Source organism: Cornus florida, unplaced genomic scaffold (assembly GCF_030987335.1).
Source record: "Cornus florida cultivar Cherokee Brave unplaced genomic scaffold, ASM3098733v1 CherokeeBrave_3.0.0_Hap2_Chr03, whole genome shotgun sequence".
NCBI lineage: Eukaryota > Viridiplantae > Streptophyta > Magnoliopsida > Cornales > Cornaceae > Cornus > Cornus florida.
Genome location: NW_026775573.1, coordinates 20,046,808 through 20,068,907, shown reverse-complemented (window position 1 = coordinate 20,068,907; position 22,100 = coordinate 20,046,808). Strand labels below are relative to the sequence as shown.

At 32.5% G+C, this 22,100-nt stretch overlaps 2 protein-coding genes across 3 annotated transcripts; both read right to left on the bottom strand.

Moving 5' to 3' along the window:
• Positions 1-3,989: 3,989 nt before the first annotated feature.
• Positions 3,990-8,061, bottom strand: LOC132299839 (serine/threonine-protein kinase WNK1-like). 2 transcript variants are annotated; one of them, XM_059796699.1, is made up of 8 exons: positions 7,622-8,061; positions 7,481-7,518; positions 6,925-7,152; positions 6,568-6,788; positions 6,244-6,401; positions 5,702-6,161; positions 5,370-5,588; positions 5,101-5,286 (listed from the first exon to the last, which is right to left on the bottom strand). In XM_059796699.1, the coding sequence occupies exons 1-8, from the start codon at positions 7,694-7,696 to the stop codon at positions 5,246-5,248; spliced, it is 1,440 nt and encodes a 479-aa protein (XP_059652682.1). In that variant the 5' UTR covers positions 7,697-8,061; the 3' UTR covers positions 5,101-5,245. The 2 variants fall into 2 exon arrangements, with proteins under 2 accessions (XP_059652680.1, XP_059652682.1); XM_059796697.1 differs by having other exon boundaries at positions 3,990-5,588; positions 7,622-8,058.
• Positions 8,062-17,233: 9,172 nt separating this feature from the next.
• On the bottom strand, positions 17,234-21,949 carry LOC132301230 (raucaffricine-O-beta-D-glucosidase-like). The gene is made up of 8 exons (XM_059798503.1): positions 21,650-21,949; positions 21,254-21,372; positions 21,097-21,147; positions 20,031-20,245; positions 19,905-19,936; positions 17,956-18,058; positions 17,654-17,762; positions 17,234-17,462 (listed from the first exon to the last, which is right to left on the bottom strand). Exons 1-8 carry the CDS (start codon positions 21,947-21,949, stop codon positions 17,234-17,236), a joined length of 1,158 nt encoding a protein of 385 aa, XP_059654486.1.
• Between the last annotated feature and the right edge of the window lie 151 nt (positions 21,950-22,100).

The window sequence follows — 22,100 nt, the reverse complement described above, 5'->3', positions numbered from 1 at the left end:
ATATATATATATATATATATATATATTTGTTATTTGCCAAACTTTTTGAATAGTTTTTGCTGGGAAGATTGAAATTATTGCAGCTATGGTCTGTGTAACAGTTGGGCCTATATTCTGTTCTTCGGGGAGGTGGTTGGTCACATCTATTCTGGTTAGGATTGACAGGGAACTAACACAGGTTGGCTTAAGCTTTTGAATTAGTGTAGCAATCACTAATTCAAGTGTCATGCCTAACACTAACCAATACTTCTTTTATGATAGAATTTGCCTCTCAATAAGGTCAAGTCCTCTTTATTTTTTATATACGTACGTTTGTTCCTTTTCTTTAGGGCTAGAGTTGGCAGGGGACAGTGGGCGGTGGGGAGGTTTGTAGCCTCCATATCAAGTCCATTAGACACAGTGTCCGCTCTTGGACAATATATGATCAACCTATTCATTACGTACTCTAGATGCACGCAATTGTCCGCAAATTTCATTACGTACTCTAGATGCATGCAACTAGATGCACGCAATTGTCCGCAAATTTCATTACGTGCTCTAGATGCATGCAATTGTCCGCAAATTACGTGCATCAATTAAATCCAGGCCTCAACTTCAATGACACTTGAACTAGAAACGGAGAGTACCTCCCTCCAATGGTCTTATCAGCACGGTTGCATAAACCATCAAACTATATGGATTGAAAGGAGATTTTTAATGGACTAGGGTTCTACCTTAATTTTGACACGAATTTAAAGTATTTGACCATTTGGTTTATGCAATTGAATTTTATTAGTAACAATGAATAACTAAAATTGAAATTCATTAATGAAAGGGTTTCACTTTATGAAATCAAAAGAAATTTGATGGCACCCGAATAATGAGGGATTCTTTTTATCAACAAAATTTATAATATGTAAGGTGAAATTAGGGGTGGCAAAATTGGTCATGATTCACCAACCCGTTCATATTTGTTTGCTTTAAAATGGATTTGGATGAACCATTTTAAAATATGGGTTAAAATGGGTGAAATATGGATTGAATATGGGTCACCCGTTTTGACCCATATATTACCCATAAAAACTATAATAATTGTTATATTTATATATATATGGTGTGTGATTTACTATTTATGAAAAATTGAAAGAAATGGAATCAGTAGCGTGACCCACTATTGAGAGAATTTGATATGCAGGTTTGAATGAATTATGTGTATAGCTTCATTGTATATATAATGTTGTAAGTGTGAATACATTAAATACATACAAGCAAATTGTTTTCTTAGCTTGCTTTGTAAGCTTGGGTTATGGTTATATATATATATACACATATATATCTGTGTGTGTATGGGTATTGGTGTGTATTCGAGATATATAGAAAAAGCAAAAGGAAATAAAGAAAGCTCTCTCTATATTATGTCATCTCTCTCAAAGTTCTTTGTTTTAATATTTTTGTTTATGTTAATTAATAGTTATATAACAATAATGAGATTATCCAAAATAACAACTTTTTTTTCTTCTTAAAACGGGTTATCTGGTCATGACGGGTTGACCCTTACCATTTCACCAAATCCATATTTAACCCTTAACAAATGGATTGAATATGGATCACAATCATATTTAACCCGTCCATATTTAATCCTGTTCAAACTTGACTCAACCCGTTTGTAAGGTGAAATGGACTTTTGGAATAAATATTTGTACTGGGTATCTCAAAATACATTTATTGAAGCATAGCTCCTATATGTATCAAAGAAATACAATGGCGGTTCTTATTTTCTCAGTATAAAGTCAATCTTAGCAAGTGCCCTGGTGTCTATTCCATGAACATTGGGATTAAAATATCTTTTGTTTGAATATATACTATAAATATTTTGAGTTGACAGGATGACGGGGATTAAAGTCAATTTTAGCATCTATGCCTATATATGAGGCATATCTTTTAGGTATTAAGATTTGGGTGTTCTAATACTCATAAAAAAAAAATAAAAAATAAAAAATAAAAAATAAAAAAAATAAATTGGCATGTATATATCAAAATATGACTTTGGTGTCCACAAAAAGAAAATATTAAAGTGGACATTGATTGGACATTTTCAAAAGTGATGTAATCATGCAATATTTGTGTTTGAATTCAACGTGTGTAATACTACGGGGGTGGTATATGAGAAAAAAAGTTGAATGGTATACAAAAGAATATGTGTACATAATGTGTGTGTGGTAGTGAGTGGAAATCACTTTCTATTGTGCTTATGGTCCAAACCTTGCCGTCTCTTCTTCAACTCTCTCTCTCTCTCTCTCTCTCTCTGTTGAAGGATGTGATATTAATGAGTAAAGTGTTACAAAGAGCAAAAGCAATCTTCCCATCATCCTTATCACCATCATGCTCACATTATTATTGAGAGAAAATGAAAAGTTCCTTAATCATTCAAATATGATCTCTCTCTCATCCCCTCTCTCTCTCTCACACACACACGCACTCACTCACCAATGAATCCCATGCTATCATATTCTACGGAATTAATTCGCCATTAATTTCTTGATATGCACAGATGAGACAGCTATAGTGGCTTCCACAAATTACCCCTAACTCATAACTAAACTTGGGGATTTGGTTTTCAACTTCAAGAGGCTTAGAGTGGAACTTTTTTTTTTTTTTTTGGGGACCACTAGGTTTTCTAGTGTCAATTTGGCACTTATTTTATTTTATTTTATTTTTTTATTAGTTTGTCTTTTCAATTTTGTCAACCACACCCACCTTTTGCATTCCAATTAGGACACCTCTTGCATTTCAATTAGGACCAGTAACTTTCAATTACTCCTTATGTGCATGAAATATTATTAGCAAATTTATTTTTATCCGCAAGATATTATGCAACATTGCAACCGCTTCTACAAAATCATCAATTAAACATCGCTTAAAATTCCATAACTTGGATTGGATCCTTATAGAAAAACACCGTGATGTGTTTGTAGAGGATCCTTGCTCGAGGCGAAAATGCTTACAATTTTCAAATTAACAAACTAATAGATATATTTCTTGCATTTCAATTAGGACTACTATTTTTGAATTGCTCCCGGTGTGCAGAAAATATTAATAGCGAATTTGTTTTTATTCGTAAGATATAATCCAACCGTTACTACAAAACCGTCAATAGAATTTGAAGGTTTGCCCGCTACTACAGAACCACCAATAGAATTTGGTGGTTTGCGTAACTGAATTCACGGATAATTCTCTTTGCATGACAGGGAGCAATAAAACAACATTGCTTAAAATTCCATATTTTGAATGGAACTTTGTGGTAAAACAACGTGCTGTGTATTGTAGAGGATCCTTGCTCGAGACGAAAATGCTTACGTGTATTAAATTTACAAACTAATAGAGATATATTCGGACTATTCGGTCAAAAGATTTGGGCTACTTTACACATATAGTTGCTCCTAAATAGTACTAAAATAATATGACCAAATTGTTTGGTTTTCCATAATTTTCGATTTTTAAACAACCAAATTGTTTGGTTTTCCATAATTTTCGATTTTTAAACAAAGGAAAGTTCGTGTTAGGTGAAGCCACCAACTTGACTCTCTTCAAAATTTCATTTGATATAGATTGGTCTGACTTTTCCCAAATAAGGTTGGCAAATTCTAAAACCACGTTCGTTGCTTGTAATTAGCTCTTTGTAGTGTACCAGTATTCAGTAAAAATGCAATAAATGTGGGGCTTTTGGTAACATGGACTCTGACATGATATTTATGTTAAAACTCTTATAAAACTAAGAAATGGGACCAATTGATATGTGGACCAAGGCCTAGTAATTGCACTCTCTCTCTCTCTATATCAATAGAGATAAGCACAGATTCAGTAGATTTTTGGATGCCTTTGGTGGGCCATTCAATTATTTCTCTCTTTGAAAATCTCTCTATAATTGGTATGAGATGGTTAAGTTAGGAGCCAACAATCAAGAAGAGGTGTTGAATTTCTCAGAAAAGCTCCCATTGGCCAACCACAACTGACAAACACCAAATAATTCACTTCATCACTGTCATCTACAAGTCACTTTATTTAAAAGAAAAAATCTACAAGTCACTTTATTTAAAAGAAAAACACACACACACTCACACACACACACACACACACACACACAACTTTCTCTATCTCAATAAAATAAAGGCACTAACAGAGACAGCCTTTAAGATGCTTTATTTTTTGTAGTTTTAAGGTACCAAAGGGAGTAATGTAATGTGTACATGAACGGTGAAATTCAACCAAGTCATTCAACTTGGAGACCCTACAAAAGCCTCAATAATTACATCTCTCATAATGTGAGTGACACTCACCACCACCATTCACTTTGTTCTAATCAACTTACACAAAATGCTGTATTGGCAATCCCCATCTGCTATAAGTTTATAAAAAGGGTGGATAAGAATGAGAGGAGGGAATAACTGGGGATGTGCCTCATAAGTGAGTATAGATTGTGACAATGCAGCCTCTACTTGTGTATGAAATTTGTCAAAAAAAAAAAAAAAATAACGGAAAAAAAACTGAAGAGTCTTACAGATTTTATATATCAACAGCATCAACTGGTAGGGATGTTGTCCTGTGAAGAGTGTTGGGAAGCAATGAGCCTGTGCAGAAACTCTTGACAGTAACCATGTCCTCTGCATTAGGAGAGCCGATGATAGCCTCGCCTTTTCGGACCCTTTGGATATCCGAAATGGTGCAGCTTTTCTGAACATGTTCATGGAGACTTGAGCTAAAATGCCTGTCATAGGCAGAAGATTTCAACACATTAGTGGTTGTGTGGTTACTAATATCTGATGAACCAGAATGAAGTTTTGGAGACTTTGGTATAAGTCCTAGCTGTTGATCTCTAAGCTCCCTCAATTCCATCTGGTACTTTGCTCTGAGCCATCTCAATTCCTGCTGATTTTCGTGTTCATGATCATTCGAAAGATCACGAGACAATGAAGGGATCACAAATAACGAATGGGAGCCCGATATGGCTGCAGCACTAGATGCAATTTTGCTCTGCATTCCTATTTCTCTCTTATCCTTTGCTGGAACTTTATGATCCAATTTTCCATTTTCTTCATCCGAATGGCTCTCCCCGGAGCCCAGTGTACTACATTCAAGGCTTTCGCTCTGACCCCACATTTGTGCGTAATGGAAACCGTTTGTTTGACTTGACAAGACTGGATTCTTTGCACAATCTGAAGCAAAATGTTCATCATGTTCATGTACATCAACTTGGTATGTGATCTCTTCAAACCGGCCATGCATAGCAGCACAACCACTTCCTGAACACTGCAAAATTTGCATACTCTTAGAACCTGGATTATTTGTCAAAAAATTCGTGAAGGAACCATTGGAGGTATAGTTGGACGCACAATTGTGGCAGAAGCTTGAATTTGCAAAGCGAGGGGTTTCTTCTATTCCTGGCCCTGGCTTCCAATCAGGCACCAAGGAAGCAATCTCCCCATCAATCATATCAGCTATTTTAGTCACGTCTTGGTCGGTTATATCCAGCTCGGCAACCATTTCGGTTGCAACACTCAATGCTGTATCAATTTCAATGTCGAATGGGAAATAGATGTTCCTGATGCGGCCTGAAAAGAGAGAGAATTGTAAATTTGTAATGCCATTTTGAGTTTCAGTTGTAAATAAACGCAAATGTTTGATGGAAATAATATCTAAACACAATATCAAGTATGTTTCAAACCTTCTCTGTCCTCAATTCTGAGTCTCAAAAAGATATTATCATCTTCCACTATCTTCCCTTTGATGGTAATGTCAACATTTGTAGGATGTTCGTCGTGTTCATCATCACTGCACTCAAACAGCTTGATCCCACATTGTTCATTCTCTGTTGAATGATGCTCCCATCCATTTTGGGCTTCATATGCAACTCCATTGGAGTACCCATTATAGGAGCTATTACCATATGACCCTCCTTCATAACTTTGTTCAAGGAAAGGCTGCCTTAACAGAGGGTCTCTATAATCTAGTTCCCTCTGGCACTCTAACGGTCTTAAATCGGATTCACAATCGTCAATTTGGAGAAAAGGGTCATTCAGAAGCTCAATTGCAGAGAACCTCAGAGACACAGTGGCCAAACATTTCTCGACGAATTGTCGTATCTCCGGATCCGTTACTTTGTACAAAGCATCTGGCTTTTTCCCCTAAAACAATAAAGCATTTCAATGAAGAGAGAGAGAGAGGGAGAGACAGACAAACAGACAGAGAGAGTTGGTGGGTGCTTACAGAGATAACTTTCTTGTAGATCTGAGCTGGATGAGTGCATTCACTATATGGATACTCAAAAGTGACCATTTCCAACATACACATCCCAAAAGAGTAAATGTCAACTAATTCATTGTATTCCTCTTCATAGACTTCTGGAGCCATGAACTCTGGTGTCCCTGATTATAAACAAACCCCAAACATATACAATCTGAATATAACTTTCTTTCAATCATATCAATTCTCTAGCTCATCAAAAGTAACATATCACAGAAAGGCAATTGAAAACACACAAGGGTCACTATGCATGCACTAAACTTAGCTAAATAAGAGTTAACAGCATACCAACACAATGAGCAGCATGCGATTTTCGAAGGATTGCAGCGAGCCCCAGATCGCCGATTTTCACTTCCCCTTGGTTCCCATTGACAAAGATATTGTCACACTTGAGATCTCTATGGATCACAGGAGGGTCATGACTATGGAGATAGAGAAGCCCTTGTAAGATCTGCCTACACCAATGCTTCACTGCTCTAATGTTAACCCTCTTATGTTTTTGCCTATACCTAACTCCACCAAATAGAGAAAATAAAGAGTGCCCAGAATGAGAAACTGTGGAATCTAAAAAACCCACATGGCGAAATCAACAGAACAAGAAGAAAATCAGTGAATCGTGAATTTTTTAAAGTAATTAGAACTTACTGTTTAAGAGTCCCGGAAGTGAACATCTCAGTGACAAAATTAATGTTCCTATTAGCAGTATCAACCCAAGAAGTGTAGAACTTCATGATGTTTTGGTGCTTCAATGTTTTGAGGAGATGAATTTCACAGTAGAGCCTCTCAAGATCTTGAGGGCTTTGCAGGAAATCATAGAGCTTCACCTGGTTCCAAGCAACTTCAATCCCTTCATACTCATCAAATGCTCTGTAACTGCATCAATCAACACAAATCACTAAATCAGAAAACCCCAATAATTATCCAAAAATATATATATACATATTTTGTGAACAATCTAGAATGGCATTCCACAAATCTATCACAAAAAAAGGTCCAAAGTGATCCAAAGACCTTCAAAATCCAAAGAAATCTGAAATGGGTATTTGACTAATCTGTCAAATACCCTGTAGCAGAAACTAGAAAACTCTGCTGAAGACTCAAATAAAATAAAATAAACATACACACCTCACACTTCAGATTTGGAAGAAATCTGAAATGGGTATGCAGTAAAACAAAAGATAACATAAGTTTCAATTCATACACTGTCTTTGAAGCTCCTTTGCCGAGAATTTCATTGTACTGCAACCAAAAAAAAAAATGGAAACTAAAAATCAAACTCAGAGCTCCAACCAGAAAACGAGAGAGAGGGGGTGAGAGAAAGAGAAAGAGAGATTTGTATTACTCTGCCATATCTTCCAGTTGGATCAACTTCAACGAACTCTGAGAAATCTGGTTCTTGATGTGCAACACCATTCATTCTCTAAATACTTATTTTTTTGGCTCCTTTGCTCTTTGTCATAAAACTGTGTAATCTTCTTTCTTTGGCTCTGACACCGAAGAAGAGGTCATGAAAGAGACGATCTTTCCTTCTGCATCACAAAGAATTACACATTTCTAGAAAGAGAGTAAACACTCATCAATTATACAAAGAGAGAAAAAGAAAGAGAGAAAGAGAGAGATGAGTTCATCAAAGGAGATTAGGACAAAGTCTCACAGCTAGCCCACATTGTGAGAGAGAGCATACAAAGCCCACCCGCCCCACAAAACGTAACGTGACATAATGAGAGAGAGTCTAGAGAGAGAAGAGAGAGAGTCTCACTTACTTTCTACAGAAAAATCTACTAATCTAAGGCCTGCAAAGTTTTGAGTCAAATTAAGGAAAATTAACTGATTATATAAAAGATGGGGCCCACTCACCCACTATTTTCAGTTTCAGATCAATGGGGTTAGCGGTACGGATTATTGTACGGAGTGCATTTACATTTTTATCCTTACATTTTTTCTACACTCCTACCAATAATATAGTTGAGCCGGTTCAATCCTTGGGCCATTTAGGTAATTGACCCCATGTGCCATTTGTCTGTTTAAAAAATTAAAAAAATAAACAATTTTTAAAGATATTTACACAGCCCCTTTTTGCATACCCAGCAAGGCCCTCTCCTTCGGAGACCTTTCGAGTCAAATGCGTGGCGTGATATTGAATTAAGAATTAAGAATTAAGAATTAAATATAATTTTAAAATTAACTGTAGTTTAAGGTGAGCGATTGATCATTTATTTAAAAATTTAAATTATTAAATAGTATTATATATTACTCATTTTTACTTAATTACTTTTGCAATTGAATCTAATATAGGACAAATAAACCTTATTACACTTGTTCACTATAATTATAACATTAATTTGAAAAAAAAAAAAAACAACTCTAAATACAATGCTTTGTACCTGGATCAATTTTATTTTGACACCTTTATAAGGATTGAAAATTAAAAAATTATATAAAAACTTGCTTAATGAACAACTTTTGAGAATTAATTTTTGAAAACTCAATTAAAAAAATCAGTTTTTAAAAAATTAAGTTTCTATAAAAAATTTAAAATATATTTTTAGTTTTTAAGTTTTTGAAAATAACTTTTTTAAGTGACAAATCAAATAGGTTCTTTATTATTTAATATTAATATTTTCGGTGGTTGCGTGCATATCACTTATTTCTTTCAATAAATGTGGTTGACTAGCGTTACAATTTCAAGTGTCCACAACGTCAGTTATACTAATTCTTGTAATAATTGTCAAAACTAGATATTGAAATAGGTAAATGATTTTTTGGACGCTACTCTCCCTACTTAAAAAGCTAGATAAATTCTAAATCAAACTATAGATTTTAACAAAATATCATATTAGAGACATATAATATATCAATTAGTAAAATTAATTTACAAAATTTGTCTTTTTTAAATATCTTACCCCTCCAAATTCTTAAAGATTTTACAAATTTGAAGCTATGAGTTTGTTTTCTAAGAACTCTCAAAATGTAAACAGTTTTGAGAGTATTACAAAAGATTGTTATGTAAAATTAAATAATGTTTTAATACAACTTTCAGAGAACAATTCTTATAAAATTATCAATCAGAAGAATTTTTAAACTATATTTTTTTAAAGTTATCTCAGAATAAAAAATTATTTTAAAAAAATTGAATCAAACAAACTCTTACTTTTATCATTTGTAGTAAAAAGGATCTTTTTTTTGGTTGAAAGCATATTTCATATTGTAATTACTTTGAAGGGAAGGGTATTAATTTCTTTCTCTCAGCCCCCTCCAAAAAAGAAAAGGTGAAAAAAAAAAAAAGTAGGTTAAACTTCTTCTATAGTCAACTTTATTTATAGCAAATTACAAGAAAAAAAAAAAACTTTATATATATAGCCATTTTTTCTTCTAAACCACATTTATTTTTCTCTAATTTATTAGTTCTTAACTTCTTCTCACAAATAGTTGAGTTAAAAATAACAGAAATACCTATTGCTTTTCACTGGAATCAATTCTCGATCATAATTTTATTAAATTACAATTATATTATGTTTCGTAGCATTAAATCAAAATCTTAGAATTATAGTTCGATGAAATTAAAATTTAAAGTTTGATATCTTTAATTTTAATTTTGGAATATTAATTCTGCGCTATAACATTAATATATATTATTTGATTATCTAATAACACCCTTAAACCATGAGGACGACGTTTTTTAATTTGCTGTTGATGAGTTTAGAAGATGGACATAACTTTTTGATGATGGATGCGATTCTCTCATGCCATGAAAAAGCCCTCTTGGGGTTCCCCATATATGACTAGTGGATTTGTCAGGTTTGGTGATGGATTTCACTAGGGATTCCAAGTTGGGAATCTCCTCAAGAATGAGATCTTCAACAACGTAACTGAATCACTTTTTTTTATTTTATTTTATTATTATTTTTATTTTTATAGTAGGTGTATCGATCTTATAATACACATACTATTCAGATCAAGGTTGCAGTTCGAAAGCGAGAGACTTACCTCCCAAATTTCTGCCTACACAATGTTGCCCCCGACAATAACTGAACCACTTTGTTTTGAGTAATGCAAATAACATGGAATATTCCATATATTAGGATGATTTATATGATTTCAAGAACTGGGGATTTCTTCTTTCATTAGTAATTTCATTTTTAATTGTTTAGCGTTAACATTGAAATTTAAACCTCTATATATATATATATATATATAAAATAAGTGCTTAAGTATGTAAAAATTAGTGTTAGGGACTCTTATCTTTTTAACTTACTTTCAAGTTGTAAAATTAGTGTTAGGGACTCTTATCTTTTTGGCTTTTTCGTGTATGAGCCCAGCCTATTTGGTACCTTTTTTATTTTTGATGTTTTGTTTTAATTCAAAATAAGTGTTTTGTTGTAAAGATTTTGAATAATAATCAGAAGCACGTCCATTTGTTGTAAGATTTTTTGAAGCAAAAACAAAAAAACATATTTGATAAAAAAAATGTGTTGCAAGTTTGAAAAATATAATAATTAGTTTAAAAATGTCGTTTAAGAGTTTTTTTTTTTTTTAAAAAAATTACTTACAGTATCAAAAATATAAAATTGATGTTTCGATTTTTAGCCACTATTCACGAAACGTTTCAGTACTGTGCAAAACAAAATAGTTTTTACCAAAAGCCTTTTTTTCACTATTCCCTACTACAGTGTCCTCTAAAAACAAAAACATTAAAAACGCATACAAACAAAGCCCTTAAGTTCTCCATGATCCCACGAGTTACAAGTAACTCTCTGTAACCTCTCAACTGTATTATGCAATTTTTGAAGTAATTACAACTGTTTTTCAATCTTTTCTGAACTATTGCCAAGTGCCCTTTTTGCTTTGTAATTCTGACTTTACAACTCCTACCAAAATTCTAACGAATTTATGTTGAATTACGCCATCAACCCCCACATGCAGCCTTGCCGCGTCTCAGGCTCCTCCTTGGTAGGTTCGGCTAATAAATGGAGCCTAAACACAATCTACAATATATATATATATATATATATATATTAAGAGATCATTTTTAGAACAGATAGAGTATATTTTAGCTAGTAAACGCAATTTACATGATTTATGTGATCATATGAACTTAGGAGTAGTGTTAATACAAACTTTATAATATCTCTATCAAGAAAATACTTTCATGATCACTATGTTTACCTTTTATTTGTTAAGTGGATTACTACAGACTATTACTACGGATCTAGATATAAATGTCATTTAAAATTTAATAGTTTGTGACCCTTCAAGTCATTTTAAGTGATATTTATATTTTTAAGTCATATAAGAAACCCTAGATATCTCAATTTAGTATGTGCTACGAAGAGTGATACTAACACGTTTAATAGTAAGTCAACTTATATCATTTAATAGACGAAATTGGTGACAACATTTCAAAATAATAAAAAAAGTGATAACATGTTTAACAGTGAATAAATCTGTATCGAGAAATCTATATAGTTCAATCAACAGAATTAGGGACAATATTTCAAAGCAATAATAGAGGAGGAATAGGGTAAATTGAGAGGATGTGCAAGCAATTGACTTTTAAGTAGAGATGAGGTGATTGATAAGATTGGTAATAGCCAGGAGCTTAGAAGCATCTCAATATTTCAAAAAGGAAGATACAAATTTCGCGGGTGGAATAAGACTTCATCTTTGTTACTTTTGACATTATGATCATTTCTTTCATGTATGTTATTTTTATGGTAAAAAGTTTTACATATAAAATATTTTTTAATTCTTTTTATTTATCTAATTTTTTAATTTCTGAAATATTTTTCAAAAACCAAAAGATGCAAAAATATGGGAGGCCACAAGAGCTATACATCTTTTTATTATAACTTCTCTTTCTCTTAGATGCTTAGTTTCGTCAGGTCTTATCTCATAGGAACATATTGAAATTTAAAGGGTAAGTTATTTTTTTTAAGTTTAAAAATATTTTACTAATATAAATTGAATAGTAAAAGAGAGGGATTTGGGCCATGAGGTTCTTGGACTTTTTGGAGGACTCTTTCTAGGGCTTGATGTGAGGAATGGGTTGGGCCGTTAAATATGTGGATTCGATTAATAATCCGATTTTGACCCATATATATCAATTGAGCATCTGCCCGGATCTTTTTTATTTAATAATCAGCTCACATACTGCACTAGAATTTTTCTATCAAACCTTAGTCCATTCATTTTGGAGCTTCCCTTTGAAGCCTCAAACTAGAAATGGTTGTTCATTTTTTTTTTAATTTTGTGGATTAGGGATCCGAGCTATTTGGTTTAGATCAACAACAATATCGCTCATTACTATAGATGTTGCGACCCACAGGATCATATGACTTGGACCCACACCCACTTAGGTTGGATTCATCTTTAGTGAGAAAGGGAGGAATGAATTGAACAAATAATTATATAGCCAAGGGGTTGGATATTTATATACAACTAGATGTTTATTCATTATCAGACCCATGCATTCTAATATGTTGCAATGGGTCAATGCGTGACTCTTGTTAACTTACAACGTTGATCAACAATCCAACATTAACTCCAAATTGCAGTAGAAGATTTAATTTGTGAACATTCAACATTGGATTAGTTCAAACACAATTGGTGACCCAAACTCCACATACGAATCCACGTGCCCTCAGGGGTTGCAAACATTTAGTTGCCAAAAACTTGTACTGTTTGATGTGTCTAGCTCAAAATACGTAAAGGATGGAGTTTCTCATAACATACCGATCGAAGTTTTCCATAAGAAGATGTGTTAAATAACGTGAATTTTGTATTTTACAATACATGCAACATTGATATCTCTGAAGGTGACCTTGCATGGTTGACATTCACGTTGCAATTTTAACGTAATATAATAACAAAAGTCACATTCACGTTAATTTTAGTCTTTTTCCTGAGGTGCAGGCAAGTTACATTTGCAAAAAGAAGTGATATTAATAAGAATTTAGGACAAGTATTTTTAAAAGATTACCGAAACTTAGAACTAAAGGCATTGCATTAGTCAAGTGATATTGCATCCTTGCTCATGAGGAGGTTGATAATTCAATTTTCATCTGAATAATTGTGTGTGCGAGTTAAGAGTGTTTGTCTTGCCTACTAAAAAACAAAAAATATATTTCATTGACTTTTACTAATTGGTTGTTCTAGAAAGAATTAATTTTATTTTAAATCATAATTCTGATTAAAGGTAAAAATTTTCAAATTGAAGTTCTTAGATTTTACATTTCGTGCAAGAAAATCAAAGTTTGACTTAAAATCTTGCAAGAAAACCAAAGTTTGACATAAAAACCAGATGGTGAAAATGTGGTGTCATGAAAAAAAAAAAATAAAAAAAAAAAATTGTGGTGTCATTGACATTCTTTTTGTATTCCTAAGTCAAATTGCATTATTTTCTTGGATAAACTGCATTACATTTTTGACATTCTTTTTGTATTCCTATGTCAAATTGCATTATTTTCTTGGATAAACTGCATTACATTTTTTTTAATAAACCTCTCTTAACTTGTAGCTTTTTGAAGTAAACTTTTTTTCTTTTAAATTTTTTTTTTTTGGTGAAAGGTAAAGTTTAATTGTATTAAAAGTATACATAGACCCAATAGCAAGTTGGCCCAAGGATAACAATATGTACAACAAAACCCAATCCGTTAGGGAAAGCCCAACCCAACCTAGAGAAAGAACCAACTGGCAACAAAACAGAACACAACCGTTGCACAATAGCAATTCACATCCCTCTCTATGTTGACAGAAATTGAAGGAGAGACATGCTCCTCAATATTTAAACTTATAATATTTTTGTCATTTGCATCACACCATAATTTTAATTAAAATATATCATAAGAAAATTTTAAAAGTAAAATGCATAGTTACAAGTGTAACTACATATTTTTTTGTTTAGCATATGTCTGACATAATTAAATGTTGCAATATCCTTTACTCTCTTTAATTTATTTTTTTCCCTATTCAACTAAACAAAATAAGAGAAAAACCTACAATTTCAGTCATTCAATTACTTTTGTAATTAAATTCATTTTTGTATAAAATAAAAAATATAATACAAAAATATAATAATTATATATATATATATATGAGAAAAAAATATAAAATTTGAACTCATATATAGTTGCACTTATAATTATGAATTTTACTTTCTTAATTTTTTTTATGCTTTTCTTTAATTAAAAGTATTGTGATGTAAGTAACAGAAAATGTAAGTTTAAATATTATTATTCTAGGATCAAGTGTCCATCTCATATACTCATCTATACACATTGTATAAATAATACAATAATATATATAATATAAATTTTTTTTTTGGTGCCCCACCTTTGGATCTGCCCTTGATTCAAACTTATATGTAATTGCACTCATAATTATGAATTGTACTTTCTTAATTTTTATGTTTTTCTACTTATATGTAATTGCACTCATAATTATGAATTGTACTTTCTTAATTTTTATGTTTTTCTTTAATTAAAAGTATGGTGACATATGTAATAGAAAATATAGTTCAAATATTATTATTCAATAAAGAAAAAAGAAAAAGAATCTTTTGGATAAATCCACACAATTGGATGAATTGAATACAAATTTTGAACTTATATGTAATTGTACTCATAATTATGAATTTTACTTTTTATGTTTTTCTTTAATTAAAAATACAGTGATGGATGTAATAGAAAATATAGTTCAAATATTATTATTCAAGAAAGAAAAAAGAATAATAATCTTTTGGATAAATTCACGCAATTGGATGAATTACATAAAGCTCTCATTGACTTAGTTGGTAATAGGGGTGTACACGGTTTGGTTCGGTTCGGTACGGTACGATTCCGATCGGAATCGACACTGAAATTGTGTGTGCATGGAACCAAACCGTAATACTGGTTCAGTTGCGGTTCCCTTTGAACCCAAAGGAGTTTAAGAACCAAAAAAAAAATTCCCAGAAGAGAAGAACAAAAATTCATAGAAGAGAAGAACAAAAAGTTTGTGAACTAGCCGAAAATTATTTGGAGATGCTTACTTGCCTAGGTTTTTTTTTTTATTTTTTTTTTATGTTGTTGTAATGGGTAAGTAATAAAAAGAGAAGAGAATAGATGGGAGAGAAGTAGAGAGGAAGAAGAAGAAGAATAGAGAAGACGACAGAAGAGAAGAGAAGATTGGGTTTAGTGATCTGGGTTGGTTCAACGAGAGAATGTGAGTGTGGGATCATCTGACAGCTGGGACAGTGGGACAAAATGGAGACCAGAGGCGTGCAAATGAAATCAATATAAAAAATGAAAATGTAGAACACTAAGCCCAATAAAGCATATTGGGTTTCTAAAACTTTTAAAAATAATATATATAATATATACAAAATAGTAGAATATAATTAAATATATAATCATATATATATATATATATATATATATATATATATATATATATATATATATATATATACAGTTTCGGTTCCCACGGGTTTGGAACCGGAATCGTAACCGTAACAATAACCGTAACCCAGGGTTCCAGATTTTCAGAACCGAGACCGGAACTGAAACTGGAACCGGAACCGAAGTCCCAGGTTCGATTCTCACAGTTCCACGATTTTTTTGTGCACCCTTAGTTGGTTGGGGTATGTTTGACAAAAGAATTAAAAAGTAGCCCCCTCATTGAGTTGAGGGGATATTTTTTTTGGTAAAAAGATGTAAAAAGAAAATTTACTACAAATGCCCCTGCGGCTTGGATGAGATGGGAGGGGGCTTGGCTTGGGCTATCCCTGGCCCAGGTTCGAGTCTCTTCCCGCTCCTTTATTACTGTGATTAAAATTGTTGCTGAGGTGCAGGGCCATCGACAGCTTCCCCGGTTTGCAATCTGGGGTGGGTCCCTAAGGGGCCCTACCTAGGGGAGTTCCGGTGCCAGCCAAAAAAAAAAAAAAAATTTACTGCAAAATGTTACAAGTTCGGTGCCTACTCACACATATAAGTCATTCATCATATAGTCTCGAACCCTCTTCCTTCTATTTTGAGAATGAAGAGGTTAAGTGTTACAAGTGGGACTTGTCCCACATCAGATTTGGATGACGGTTGAAGTATGTATAAATGGGTGGGTATGCAGCACTACCTAACAATTTGAGTTTTTGGGTTATAGGGTAAGAGCTCGCTCGTTACAGTTAGTATCAGAACCAGACCCAGTCCTTAATCCGGTGTCATGCCAAGCGCTTGGTCCGGAGGGCGTCCGGGTCTGGCCTAGGGTAGGCAGGGTGACCTGACCGCAATGTGGGCGTTATGTGGATTCGGGTGAAAGAGAATGTTACAAGTGGGACTTGTCCCACACTGGATTTGGATGTGAGTTGAATTGTGTATAAATATGTGGGTATGCAGCATTACCTAACAGCTTAAATTTTTAAATAAATGGACAAGTGTCCACCCGCTACATTAAGCCAAAAGCGAATAAACTATTTAACCAACCCAAGCAAAAATACAAGGAAAAAAAAAAAAAAACAGCAAAAATACATGTGATTTTTCTCTGACAAATACCAATCTAAATATTATTATCATTATTAAGTGACCAACCCTCCCCTATAATCAAGATGGAAATTTATCATACATCTCCATCTAATTATTTATACAATTCACTAATAAGAGTTGATTGTATCCTTATTAATATGAGTTTTCACACACACAAACATCATTATTAATTTGAGTTTTCACACACAAGCAACAGAAAGAAAGTTGAGATCACAACCAATAACCGGAGAAGAAGTAATTCATAATTCTCAAGCATATCATTTACTTGATGAATAAATATTGGGTGCGCTAGTTACACAGTGCACCAATTCATCTAAACTATACATGTATAACACCAATTCATCTAAACTATACATGTATAACATGCATTTACGCACGTACAACATGTACAATTCAAATGAACACGATACACAATTTGCTGGACGCACTCAATACCTTCCCTACTTGAGAGTATTTGTTGAATCTTTAGGGCCATTGTCTTTAAGAGACTTTTCACTACCATCTTTTATGAGAAGATTCTTGAACCATATTGCTGAGCTTTTTGGATATCTTTTCAACCCATTCTTGTAATCTACATGGATCATACCAAAATGAACAATGTGACCCACATTCCATTCCAAAACATCTAGGAAAGTCCATACAAAATATTCTTTCACATTCGCACCCTCGCTGCAAAAATCCAAGTCACATACTGTCATTTTTTAGTAAAAATAAATAAATAAATAACACTTGAGCTCATGAAGAAAAATATTTACATTACTTATTTAAATTATCTATAAATTAATAGTATTATAAAATTTACTTTATCGCACAAATAGGGACATATACACAAGAAAAAGTGAATTTTGTGAGAAAATTACTTGATTGCGTCTCGAACGAAACGAAGATGACTATCATGATAATCTCTTCTAATCTTGTCATCACGAGCTTCAAGAATTGTTAATTTGTAATCATTCATCTCACTAACCCCTGTGAAACATGAAACAGTTATTGACAGTGCAGCTAATCAATAACTAATTACTAAAGTCTTTTTCAAATTATTTGACATTGATACTTCTTTTTAATTAATATGTGATATATATATATATATATATATATATATATATATATATATATATATAATTAACCTTGATTAACATTAATTAGAGAAAAAATTAATTACCGTTCTCCGTAATATAAATGGTTGGATCACCATAATTTTCCTTTATATGATTCAAAAGCTGTTTAATCCCTTTCGGATAAATATAGAGCCAACTTGAACCAGCCTGCAAAAATATTTAAAGATATGCAGTTATAAATATGAGAAATGAATATACTCATTAAGGAAACTTGCAGAGAACACCTAGAACTTAATCCTTAATTATCTTACTGTAATATACCATCATAAATATAAAGACACTGTGATGACACTAAATTGAAACCATTATGCAAAAAGCAGTGGTACGGCCTCTGAGCAGGAGGCCGAAATCAGAGACATTCGTGATGTGCACACATCAGCACGTGTTGTGTATGCACGACTATGATTAGCCTAGAGCATCGAATACCTACTTCCTATGTGGGGCCATCTGCTCCCCTTCAGTCTTATAAGTTGGGAGGATTAATCATTTTTGTTACGCAAATTATTTAAAAGTAATAACTCTACAAAAAAGAGTTGAATTTGAAGGCCTTATTGTTGGGGGGCAGCGAAAGAAAAAGAAGAAATAAAGAAACCACACAACAAATACAAGATATACCTAGTTCACTCAAAATCAGGGGGTTACGTTCACGGATGAGAAGAGATTCACTATATATGTAGAGAAATTACAATAATAGAAAATTTCTAACACCGGACCATGCACACCACAAACTCTTAACCATGTTCTCCTTGTTATAGGACCGACGCAGGGGGGCAAGCAGGAGCCATGGCCTCCCAAATTTTTGAATGTGCTTATTACTATAGGGCCCAACAAAAATAATTAAGGATAAGTCCATACTAGGCCCCCCAAATTAAATTCTTCATTGGGATACAAAAAAATTAAACCCATACAAAAAAATTTAAACCCAAATCCAACAACATATACATGTTGTTGTCTTGTACACTTAACACAACTTATATTAAAAGATCAGCTATGGTAGTACTCCCTCTATCCCAATTTAGATGTCGCTTTTGGAGAATAGGAATTTTTAAGGAAATATGTGGGACATGTCTTATCTCTCTAGAAAGTTACTAATTTACCCTTCTAAGTTTTGAATATTCAAGTTTGAAATTTTAAACTCCATTGACATATATAAAAAGAATGTAAAATATATTATTTGAAAAAGGAAAGTGACAATTATTTTGGGATAGACTAAAAATAAAAACATGATATTTTTTTTAGGACAGAGAGAGTATAATATTAGTCTCATATAATATGATGCTATATATTATATATGTAATATAACCCAAAACTACCTAACAAATCATAAATTTGGAATGCACTACACGAAGCAAAGTCCTGATCCTATTTTTCTTTTTGGCTTTTTTAATCCTCTTGTATACATCAAATATACCTATGCATAATGATATATAAATGTAATATATATGGTATACTACATTTATTGATATACATTTATACAATATGTAAATATAATATATACAATTATATATATATATATATATATATATATATATAAGCATATAAATTAATATTAAATTGATGTATTTTTTTTTTTTTTAATCCAATCCGTAAAAAAAATCCTGGATGCATAGATGCTAGCTCCTATTTTTATTTATATTTATTTTATTTATTTTTTTCAGTTGTAATTTTTTTTTTTTTTGGCCCCCCAAACCGGAGAGTCCTAGCTCCGCCCCTGTCCGTGTACCCTACGAGACTCCCTCTCACCATCAGTGTTCACTTTACACAACGTGTAACTAAGGCTACATTTCTCTCAACTCATATATACCTCTCAACACTAACTTATGTATATATTTATAGAATCTCATACCCAATTTCTTGAATTCTTGATGGATAAAAATTACAATTTTTTAGAATTTAAGACATGTCTCTACAAAAAAAAATTATCATAATAAAATAATTCTATAAATAAAAACCTAATTACAATAGAATTTAAAACTCAATTCCTAACACTTACCTGTTCACCAATGGGAACTCCATTCCTCTCAGCTACCAAAACAAAAACATCATAGTCAATTTACTACTTGCATATATTAGGAAATTGAATTTGTAATTAAAGAATGCAAAAGTTTAGTGAAATTACTTTTAAGCTCAACATGAGAATCTGTAGCATAACTCAACTTTCCACAATGATGTGGAGCTGGAGTTGCATAATTGGCAGTATAGTAATTTAATCCAACGAAATCAAATGATCTTTTTACCAACTCCTTTTCGTCTTCATTAAAGTGTCGAAGACGGCCTCGAACATTACTTATCATCGCATCCGGATAGCTACCACTTGTTAAGGGTCTTAAAAACCTAATCAAAACATGGAAAAATCCAATTTAAACCTTAGCTAATTTATTAAGACATATTTAACAATAATAATAATAATAATAAATAAATAAAACTAGTTAGATAGCTATAAATTGTGCAACAAAGAACAATAACTACCACTTGTGCATAATTATTCAACCACAAAACATAAGGTGTATATTAAAAAATAATTCCAATTCACTTTATGCTCACATGCAATTATTTACTTTGTGAGATAAAGAAAGCATAAGTGAAAATAATAATTAATTTTTTCGAAACTTACACACCCTCTATTTTTTTGTACGAGGATTTGAACCATTCTCTTTCACTTTAAAAGGTGACTAAATGTCACTAGATTATAATATTTGGTGATTGAAAATAACTCTTGATGGATAGTATTATAAAAATACCTCAGGCAAGTTCTGGTGTAACGGTAAAATTGTTTCATTACAACCTAAAAGCATCGGATTCAAAACTAAAACTAATTTCTCCATTACGAAGGTAAGATTACGTGTAATTAGTTTTTTTCCAACTATGAAATGACAAAAGTCTCGTGGGTGTATTCTTTTTCTTTTTGGTTGCATAGACTCCTATGTATTTCTTTGAAGTAGGAATACTATTTGGGCTCTAACTCATAGGCACATCAGAAAATGGCCAACTTAATCCAAAAGCATTTTCAATTTTCTTTATGCTCTTTCACATTTCGGCCATGGTCAGATGGGCCAAGCCGTGCATGCTTAAAATGACAAAATCAGTCAACCTACTATATGTACTCATCATGAAAGAATCATATATATATATATATATATACATATGTATATATATACATATGTATGTACACATGAATTACTCACCATCCAAGCATGAAATCAAGAGCACGATTTGCAGCGTGTTGGTCCTCCTTACTAGTTTTGCAAAGAGGCTCATACCAATGTGAATTAAGTGTAACGCCAATCATATATATATATATATATATATATATATATATATATGTACACATGAATTACTCACCATCCAAGCATGAAATCAAGAGCACGATTTGCAGCGTGTTGGCCCTCCTTACTAGTTTCGCAAAGAGGCTCATACCAATGTGAATTAAGTGTCATGCCAATCATACCCTTTTGACTTGCCTATACATATTCAACAATCAACATTCAATTAATCACAACCATTTGAAAACACTGAGGTGAATAATTTCTTTGGCATAGACTATTATTAAGGATTAACATTAATAAAAAATAAAGTTAATATATGGATTATAGGGTAAAAATGACTTGAAAAAATTAAATATAATAAGTGATATGACATGTAATAAAACAAAATATTGGAGACAGAGAATTCACGTGGCCGAAAGCAATTATGATGGGTTAATGGCGAAACCTGAAATTTCTCCTTATACAAATGTACCGCTGTTGCATGAGCAAAAATCAGATTATGTGCTACAATATATGGTTCTCTTCTTGGATCTCCATCGGAGCAACTTTCGTGATGATGGGGAGCATTGCGTAAAAATGAATGGAGACTCTTTACAGGCTCGGGTGAAGAAGCGCCTCGACCTGGAGCCAAGGTACCATTGACATATCCGCCAATACAGAATATCGATGGCTCGTTTAATGTGATCCAATGCTTCACTCGATCGCCAAATTCCCAAAAGCAAAGCTCCGCAAAATTACAGAAATCAGATCTGTTAAGCAAATTAATTAACATGGTAGTATTAGTTAGTTGGTAATATATAGTTGTAACCTCATACATTCTTAAATGTTCAATGACCTTAGAATTTCGTGGATTCAAAATCCAAATACCAACCTTGAAATTAGAATATTAAATATGCTAGAAGTCCATTTTTATCCCTACTTAT